Source organism: Onychomys torridus, chromosome 23 (genome assembly GCF_903995425.1).
Source record: "Onychomys torridus chromosome 23, mOncTor1.1, whole genome shotgun sequence".
NCBI classification, from domain to species: Eukaryota; Metazoa; Chordata; class Mammalia; order Rodentia; family Cricetidae; genus Onychomys; species Onychomys torridus.
The window spans coordinates 2,036,916-2,046,726 of record NC_050465.1 but is presented as its reverse complement, the minus strand read 5'-3'; the positions used below and the strand labels follow the sequence as shown (position 1 = coordinate 2,046,726).

Below are 9,811 nucleotides of genomic sequence, written 5' to 3'. Positions count from 1 at the left end.
AAAAAAGGGCTGGAAGTGATTACACCTTTGATTCCAACTCACAGAAGGCAGTCAGGCATATCTCTGAGTTCAAGGCCAGCCTGGTCTCCATAGTTCCAGGTCAGCCAGGGCTTTACAGTGAGACCTTATCTCTAATTAAATAAATTACAGTAAGACCACTGTTACCTTATTGAATCCCAGTTACTTGTCCAAAGCCCCACCTCCAAATGCCCGTACCATTTAAGTTCAGAGATTACATTTCTGGAAAATTTTAACTGTACTGTGTTGAATTTTTTTATATTTTAGTTTTGGCTTTGTGCAGGTCTATGTTTTTAAAATTAAAAATTTAAGCTGGTTGTTGGTGGTGCATGCCTTTAACCCCAGCACTCGAGAGGCAGAAGCAGGCGTATCTCTGTGAGTTCGGGGCCAGCCTGGGCTACAGAGTGAGTTCCAGGAAAGGCACAAAGCTACACAGGGAAACCCTGTCTAGAAAAACCAAAATAATAATAATAATAATAATAATAATAATAATAATAATTTTTAAAAAAGATTTATTTATTTATTATGTATACAGTGTTCTGCTTGCATGTATGCCCACAGGCCAGAAGAGGGCACCAGATCTCATTACAGATGGTTGTAAACCACCATGTGGTTGCTGGGAATTGAACTCAGGACCTCTGGAAGAGCAGCCAGTGCTCTTAACCTCTGAACCATCTCTCCAGCTCCTGAAAAAAATTTTTTAAATTACTGTGGCACACATGTGTGTGCATGCCTCCCATAGAGCATGTGAAAATCATAGGACAATTTATGAAAGTTGGTTTCCTCCTTCTACCTTGTGGACCCTGGGGCTTGAACTCAAATCTTTTTTTTAAAGTTTTCATCTTTAATGAAATGACTCTGGAAATAACGTACATTTCCATGACACCAGCACTACAGTTTTTGGAGACACACTCAGATGCACAGAATTACATCTGTAATTACTATGAATGCCAACATTTCAGACAGTAATTTCTGTTACATGGCAAACAAGTTCAAGAAAGCGACCATCAAACAAGAGACCCATAGCTTCAGACAAGGCAAACCCCAGGATGGGGTAGGAGAACAGCTGCTTCTTCCGTGAAGGGTTTCTGGCATAAGCCATGATAAGGCTGCCAAAGACTGTTCCAATACCAGCACCAGAACCAGCAACTCCTGCAGCACCCGCACCAATGAATTTGGCAGCAGGATCAATGTCTCTGCTGATGACACTGGTCTGAAACTCCCTTGGGATCAGCTGACACATACCATTCTGGGCCCTATTAAACATCGCAGAGCCCTCTCCAGTCCTAGTCTCGGGTCGATATAACACTGATGCAGAAACTGGTCTGTATGCAACTCTGGATCCAGCTCGGATCAGAGCGGGGGTGCGGGCGAGCTTGGCGCAGGCGAACGTCTTTCCTCCTGGCAGCGCAGCGTGGATGTGGGCTCCTATCCTGCTTCCTCTCTCCCCAGGCGGCGGCGGCGGAGGTAGAAGCAGTGGGGCCTGAACTCAGATCTTCAGGTTTGGCAGCAAATGCCTTTAGACGCTGAACTATCTCATCTGCACCCCACCCCCACCCTGGCTTCTTTTTAGAGACAGGGTTTCTCTGTGTAGCTTTGGCTGTCCTGAACTCACTCTGTAAACTATGCTGGCCTTGAACTTAGAACTCACAGTGATCCTCCTGCTTCTGCCTCCCAAGTGCTGGGATTAAAGATTTATGTAACCAAGCCCTGCTACATCTGGCTTTTTAATGTGGGTTCCAGAGATCCAACTCAGGTTTTCTCAGCTGTGTTTGGTAAGTACCTTCATCCACACAGCCACATAGTCCCTGATGTCCTGTTTTTGAGGAAGTGTTGCATGGAGACCAGGTGGCCCTGAGCTTGCTGTGTTATAGCGGAGGATAGCCTTGAGATTTTGATCCTTTTGTCTCCACCGCCTGAGTGTTGGGATTCTCCAGGTGTGCTATAACACTCATATGTAGCATGTTATTTAATTAATTAACTAATTAGTCCTGGCTGTCCTGGAACTCGCTCTGTAGACCAGACTGGCCTCAAACTCAAAGATCCACCTGCCTCTGACTCCCGAGTCCTGGGATTAAAAGTGTGAGCCACAATACACCAAGCAAAATATCAGCCGGGCGGTGGTGGCTCACGCCTTTAATGCCAGCACTCAGGAGGCAGAGGCAGGCAGATCTCTGTGAGTTCGAGGCCAGCCTGATCTACAGTGTGAGTTCCAGGAAAGGCGCAAAGCCACACAGAGAAACCCTGTCTTGAAAAACATATATATATATATATATATATATATATATATATATATATATGTATTCATTATTAAATAGAATTAATCAGAGTATCTCAGTGAGGTAAAAGGGACATTTGTCTTAGTTAGGTTCCTATTGCCATGATGAGACACCATGTCCAAAAACATCTTGGGGGAGAAAGGGTTTATTTGGTTCACACTTCCACATCATAGTCTGTCATTGAAAGAAGTCACAACATGCCCTGCGGTGGAAGAGCAGACAACCTCTGAGCCATCTCTCCGGCCCCTCCCTGTGTCTTCTTACGCCTAGGATCTTCTAGAGGTAATTTCCAGCCTGTACCTGTTAACCCGGCTATCTCAGGCTATCTCAACACCTGCACCCCCACCCCCACCCCTGCTTCTTTCAAGGGTCTCTGGACCCTGCAGGTATGGAGCAGTGCTGCCATCTCCCCAGCAGAGGGCGCGATCTGCATTCTTCAGAAGCTCAAGAGCAGCAAGCCTGAGAAACGCTTCTTGAGCAGGAGAGGTGCAGTTCAACAATTAAAGGTGTATTTAAAAAGACATGTTCATGTTAGATTATTGTTACTTTGTCTATGCGTGTGTTCAGGCGTTCGTGCCACACTCCTAGCCTAAACTTCCAAATTTTCTTCTTCTTCTTTTTTTTTTTTTGTTTTGAGACAGGGTTTCTCTGTGTAGCCTTGGCTGTCCTTGAACTCATTCTGAAGACCAGGCTGGCCTCGAACTCACAGGGATTTGCCAGCCTCTGTGATCCCAGTGCTCTTTTACATGCGAGTCTGAATTCAAGTCCTCGAATTTGTGTGGAAAACACTTTATTAAGCTATTTCCTTGGCTCTATTCTCTTTCTTCTTCTTCTTCTTCTTCTTCTTCTTCTTCTTCTTCTTCTTCTTCTTCTTCTTCTTCTTCTCCTTCTCCATCTCCATCTTCTTCTTCTTCTTCTTCTTCTTCTTCTTCTTATTATTATTATTATTATTATTATTATTATTATTATTTAAAGTCAGATCTCATTATGTAGCCTAGGCTGGATTTATTTTTATAAATTTTAAATTTATTATTTTAATATGTTTGTGTTTTTGTGTATGTCAGAAGACAACTGTGAGACTTGGTTCTTTCCTCCTGTGGAGGGTCCTAGGGGTCAAACTCAGGCTGTAGGGTCAGTCCTCATGTGGAGGATCCTAGGGGTCAAACTCAGGCTGTAGGGGTCAGTCCTCATGTGGAGGGTCCTAGGGGTCAAACTCAGGCTGTAGGGGTCAGTCCTCGTGTGGAGGGTCCTAGGGGTCAAACTCAGGTTGTAGGGGTCAGTCCTCGTGTGGAGGGTCCTAGGGGTCAAACTCAGGCTGTAGGGGTCAGTCCTCATGTGGAGGGTCCTAGGGGTCAAACTCAGGTTGTAGGGGTCAGTCCTCATGTGGAGGGTCCTAGGGGTCAAACTCAGGTTGTAGGGGTCAGTCCTCGTGTGGAGGGTCCTAGGGGTCAAACTCAGGTTGTAGGGGTCAGTCCTCGTGTGGAGGGTCCTAGGGGTCAAACTCAGGCTGTAGGGGTCAGTCCTCATGTGGAGGGTCCTAGGGGTCAAACTCAGGTTGTAGGGGGTCAGTCCTCATGTGGAGGGTCCTAGGGGTCAAACTCAGGTTGTAGGGGTCAGTCCTCATGTGGAGGATCCTAGGGGTCAAACTCAGCCTTTACTTGCTGGGTCATTTTACCAGCCCTTGGGTTGGCTTTGAACTCCTGAAGTTCTTCCTCTAACTTCCAGGTCCTGGAATTACAGAAATATGCCAGTAGCTGGCATGGGGTCACCTTTACTCCCAGTACTTGAGAGGCCAAGACAGATGGATTGAGGCCATCTGGTACAGGAATTCCAGGCCAAGGCAAGGAAGGCTACATAGTGAGACTCCGTCTCTAAAGAAAAATAGAAAGAAAGAACAAAATTGAAACTTCAGTGTATGTGGCAAGATATTCAGTTTTTGAAAGTTGATTTGGTGTGTGTGTATGTGTGTGTGTATATGTGTGTGCGTGCATGTGTAAGTGTAGTATGTGTGTTTGTGGTATGTGTGTGTAAGTGTGTGTGTCAGTATGCCTGTATGTGTGTATATGTGTACGTGTGTGTATGTATGTGTGTGTGTGTGTGTGTGTGTGTAGTGTGTGTGTGTGCGTCAGTATACCTGTATGTGTGTGTATGTGTGTGTATGTATGTGTGTGTGTGTGTGTAGTGTGTGTGTTTGTGGTATGTGTGTGTGCATGTCAGTATACCTGTATGTGTGTGTATGTATGTGTGTGTGTGTGTGTGTGTAGTGTGTGTGTTTGTGGTATATGTGTGTAAGTGTGCATGTCAGTATACCTGTATGTGTGTATGTGTATGTGTGTGTGTGTGTGTGTGTGTGTGTGTGTGTGTGTGTGTAGTGTGTGTGTTTGTAGTATGTATATGTGTAAGTATACATGTCAGTATGCCTGTATGTGTGTGTGTGTTCACAAGTGCCACCACACATGTGGAAATTAGAGGATAACTTTTGGGAGTTGGTTCTCACCATCCACTTTGTTGAGACAGGGTCTCTCTGGAGCTTGTAGCCAGTTCTCCTGTCTCTGTGTCCCATGTTGGAGCAGGAGTGTGGGGTAGGACTGTGTATCCATAGCCCTGCATCTGATGTGGTGCATATTATGCCTGCACATTTTTATGTTCATCAAACAGTGCTGGACCCCCTGAAACATGGTTGTGAGGCACTGTGTGGGTGCTGGGAGCTGAACACTGGAAAGGCAACGCACACTCCTTAATTTACATGAGCTCTGGATCAAACTCCGGCTTGTGTGGCTAGGACTTTTATCTGCTGAGCCATCTCTCCAGCTGGCAAGATTTTTTTTTTTTTTTTTTTTTTTTTTTTTGAGACAGGGTCTCTCTACATAGCCTTGGCTGTCCTGGAACTCACTCACTATGTACACCAGGTTAGCTTTGAACTCACAGCGATCCACCTGCCTCTGCCTCTTGAATGCTGGGATCAAAGGTGTGTGCCACCATGCCTGGTCTAAATTTTTTTCTTTCATAGGGTCTCACTGGCTGTCCTAGAACTCATAGAGATTTGTCTGTCTGCTTCTGCCTCCCGAGTGGGGGTATGAAACACATGTGCCCATGTGCCACTGTATCTGGTCTGACACACACACATACACACAGAGATACACACAGACACACAGACACACAGACACACACATTCACACACAGTTTTTGAGACAAGGGTTCTCTGTGTAATCCTGGTGTAGCTAGAGTTTTTCTGCTCCTGCCTGGCCCACGGTCAGGACAAATCTCTCTCACCTGCCAGTCCTGCAGCCGCTCAGACCCAAGTAAACACACAGAGACTTACATTGCTTACAAAACTGTATGGCCGTGGCAGGCTTCTTGCTAACTATTCTTATATCTTAAATCAACCCATTTCTGTTAGTCTATAAGTTACCATGTGGCTCATGGCTTACCAGTGTCTTAACATCTGCTTCTCATCATGGTGGCTGGCAGTGTCTCTCTGCCTCAGCCTTCCACTTGCCAGAATTCTCTTCTCTGCTTGTCCCGCCTATACTTCCTGCCTGGCTATTGGCCAATCATCATTTTATTTATACAGAGTGATATCCACACCATTTCCCCTTTTCTTTTTTTTTCCAAAAGGAAGGTTTTAACTTTCACATAGTAAAATTACAGATAACAAAACAATTATCAAGCAAGAATTACAGTTACACTGTCTAATAGTCTATTTATAATATCTAGTCTATTTGTATTTGGCAAAATTAAAGAAGATATCCTATCTATTCTATATTTGTGAGTTTAAGGTTTCATATCTAACTTATCTTTTATCATAACTAAGGAAAATTGTATCTAGCTTCAACTACATCAAAGACCTCAGAAGGATATATTACCTGAGAAATGGATGCAAGCAACTTTTGAGAGTCTTGCAAGAGTAGACAGATACAGCTGGCAGCCTGGACTAATGGCGCCCAACATGGGGCACAAACCCACGACCCTGAGATTAAGAGTCTCATGCTCTACTGACTGAACTAGCCAGGCCCACTGAGGCGGGAAACTGGGCCACCAAGTCAAGCCAAGCCAAGCGATTTTTAATGAATTCTTGCCATGTGGGCGCCAAATGTAGAGTCTTATTAAATAAGAAATACAGAGCCAAATGCAGAGTTAAAAGCCTAAGAGATCAGAGCAGTAGCTAAGAGCTGATACTAAAAAAATCTTTCTTACCCTTCACTGCCACTGCTGTCCTTCCCCTCAGCAAGAGACCTACTTCCTGTGTATTTGTCTTTTTATTGACTTTCTGTTCTGCCTTCTCATTGGTTGTAAACCCAACCACATGACCTCCTCGTCACTGCCTGTCTATACAGACCTCCAGGTCTCTATAGTTGGTATTGAGATTAAAGGCGTGTGTCTCCATGCTGGCTGTATCCTTGAACACACAGAGATTTGTCTGTCATGTGATCGGGATTAAAGGCATGTGCCATGATTGCCCAGCTTCTGCTAGGCTTGTTATTAGCTCTGACCTTCAGGCAATTTTATTAACATACAAATAAAATCACATTTCAGTACAAATGAAATATCACCATACCCTGGCTGCCCTGGAATTAACTTTGTATATATGTCACTGGCTGTCAGCCCCTGCTGTGAGGAAGGGAGCGAAGGGGGGGGGGCGAAGAGCGGGGTGGGGAAGAAGAGAGGTGTCAGGGGAGAAGGGGGGCAGGGGGTGGGGGAGAAGAGGGGGGCGGGAGGGGGCAGGGGAGAAGAGCAGATGGGCAGGGGGCAGGGGAGAAGAGGGAGGCGGGGAAGAAGAGGGGGGCAGGGGGTGGGGGAGAAGAGTGGGGGGGCGGGAGGGGGGGGGGGAGAAGAGCAGATGGGCAGGGGAGAAGAGGGATGCGGGGAAGAAGAGGGGGGCAGGGGGTGTGTTAAGAGCGGGGGTGGGGGTAGTCAAAGCTTCAGCAGGATCCACTAACCCCAGCTAGCCACACAATGACCTTAGGTGGGGCAGCTCCCTGCAGGACCTACCCCAAGCGAGTTTTCCCAGCAGCTGGGAGAATAAGTCCTTCATTGATGAGGATGGCAGACACTAGGCCTGTCCTGCTGACGCTTGGTCTGGCTGAAATGAAATGACATTTTGTTTTGGTTTCTCTTTTTTTGTTTTGTTTTGTTTTTCGAGACAGGGTTTCTCTGTGTAGCTTTTTGCGCCTGTCCTGGACTCACTCTGTAGCCCAGGCTGGCTTTGAACCCACAGAGATCCTCCTGCCTCTGCCGCCCGAGTGTTGGGATTAAAGGCGTGCGCCACCACTGCCCGGCTATTTCTTTTGTTTTTTGTTTTTTTTAAAACAGAGACTCACTATGTGTAGCCCTCGCTGACCTGAGACTTGCTATGTAGACCTGGCTAGCCTTCACCTGCCTCTGCCTCCCTAGTACCTGAACTAAAGTCCTGAGCCATTGTACTTGGCCTATTGTTTTTTGGTTTTATTTTTATTTTATTTTATTTATTTATTTATTTATTTATTTATTTATTTATTTATTTGAGACAGGGTTTCTCTGTGTAGCTTTGGAGCCTGTCCTGGAACTCACTCTATATCCTAGGCTGGCCTCGAACTCACAGAGATCCGCCTGCCTCTGCCTCCCGAGTGCTGGGATTAAAGGCGTGCGCCACCACCGCCCGGCCCATTTTGGATTACATGGAGTGGTCTGGGCTCCTTCAAATCCAGGTGCCTAGGATGATCAGCGCCACTTGCCCTGCTGCCTGTGTCCTGTGAGTTACTCTCTGTAGTTGGTTTTTATTTTTACTTTTTGCTCTTTGGGGACCTGCCACCCAGCTCCCAAATGAACACATGGAGACTTATTCTTACTTATGAATGCCTGGACTTCATTTGGTTTGTTTCTAACCAGCTTTTCTTTCTCCCTTCCTTCCTTCCTTCCTTCCTTCCTTCTTTCTTTCTTTCTTTCTTTCTTTCTTCCTTTTAAAGATTTATTTATTTATTATGTACACAGAAGAGGGTGCCAGATCTCATTACAGATGGTTGTGAGCCAACATGTGGGTGCTGGGAATTGAACTCAGGACCTCTGGAAGAGCAGTCAGTGCTCTTAACCTCTGAGCCATCCCTGCAGCCCCAGCTTTTCTTAAATGATTCCATCTACCTTTTTGTCTCTGGGCTTTTACCTTTCTCTATTCTATATATCTCTTTTTCCTTCTTACTTCATGGCTGGCTGTGTGGCTGTGTGGCTGTGTGGCTGTGTGGCTGGCCTCTGGCATCCTCCTCTCTTCTTCCTTTTCTTGTTCCTTCTCTCTTCTCTTGAGCCTAGATTTCTCCTATTTATTCTCCCTACCGGAAGCCCTGCCTATCCCTCTCCTGCCTAGCTATTGGCCATTCAGCTCTTTATTAGACCATCAGGTGTTTTAGACAGGCACAGTAACACAGCTTCACAGAGCTAAACAAATGCAACATGCCGGGCGCTGGTGGCGCACGCCTTTAATCCCAGCACTCAGGAGGCAGAGCCAGGCAGATCTCTGAGTTCGAAGCCAGCCTGGTCTACAGACGAGATCCAGGACAGGCACAAAGCTACACAGGGAAACAGGGAAACCCTGTCTCGAAAAACCAAAGTAAGTAATTAAGTAAATAAATAAATAGAATGCAACACATATTTGCATCATTAAACAAATGTTCCACAGCATCAACAGACACGACACATCTTCAACTAACATTCCACAACAGCTCCCTCTCTTCCTCTTGCAGTTGGTGGAGGAGGTTTTGTTTTTGTTTTTGTTTTGTTTTTAAAGATTTATTTATTTATTATGTATACAGTGTTCTGTCTACAGGCCAGAAGAGGGCACCAGATCTCATTACAGATGGTTGTGAGCCACCATGTGGTTGCTGGGAATTGAACTCAGGACCTCTGGAAGAGCAAGCAGCGCTCTTAACCTGTAAGCCATCTCTCCAGCCCCGGGTTGTTGTTGTTGTTGTTTTTTTCCTAGTTCCCTCCTTCCATTTAGTCCTCCTTGCTCTGTAGTTTCACACTTGGGCATGTTATCCTGGCTGGGGCATGCGTTGTATGCTGGATGTCCGTCTCCACTCCCATGTGTACTATCCCAGTTTTCTCCCCAGGTATGGCAGCACCTGGATGCTTCTGTTCCATTCTGGGGAAGCTGCTAGGTGGAACCCCGAATATGGTGGACAGGAGAGAGAGCAGGCCAGGGTTCTGCAGCTGACACCAGCTCGGCTGGTCTGTACAGCAGTCAGTAGAGGGTGCTGGGGAAGGGCTGAGACCCCAAACCAATGGAGTGTGACTGCCACACTCCGAGGAACTAGGGACTTGGCCTTGCAGAATCCAGTGCAAGACAGAATGGTCTTGAGTTATTAGCTTGTCCCTGTTCTGAGCATGAGCTATACCCTTGTTGCATACCTGTGACTTCCAAATGTCCTTTTAGACACTTAGACAGTGAAAAAGGGAATCTAGCATGTGACTTCTGGTGTCAAGGACTACAGGGGAGCCAAAGGACCCAGATGTACATCCATTTCAGTGTTCCTGGGAACAGA

General features: G+C 46.1%; 1 protein-coding gene across 1 annotated transcript; it reads right to left on the bottom strand.

Annotated features, from left to right (window-relative positions):
- Nucleotides 1–961: 961 nt before the first annotated feature.
- LOC118573358 (ATP synthase F(0) complex subunit C3, mitochondrial-like) lies at nucleotides 962–2,730 on the bottom strand. Its single transcript, XM_036173655.1, has 2 exons — nucleotides 2,650–2,730; nucleotides 962–1,501 (listed from the first exon to the last, which is right to left on the bottom strand). The coding sequence occupies exons 1-2, from the start codon at nucleotides 2,728–2,730 to the stop codon at nucleotides 977–979; spliced, it is 606 nt and encodes a 201-aa protein (XP_036029548.1). The 3' UTR covers nucleotides 962–976.
- Between the last annotated feature and the right edge of the window lie 7,081 nt (nucleotides 2,731–9,811).

Excerpts from the sequence above, each read along its gene's own strand:
- LOC118573358 (XM_036173655.1), bottom strand. The coding sequence starts at position 2,730 with ATGCAGATCGCGCCCTCTGCTGGGGAGATGGCAGCACTGCTCCATACC. Across the intron at positions 1,502-2,649 it reads GACCCTTGAAAGAAGCAGGG|GCCCCACTGCTTCTACCTCC; the intron begins GTGGGGGTGGGG and ends ATCTGAGTTCAG.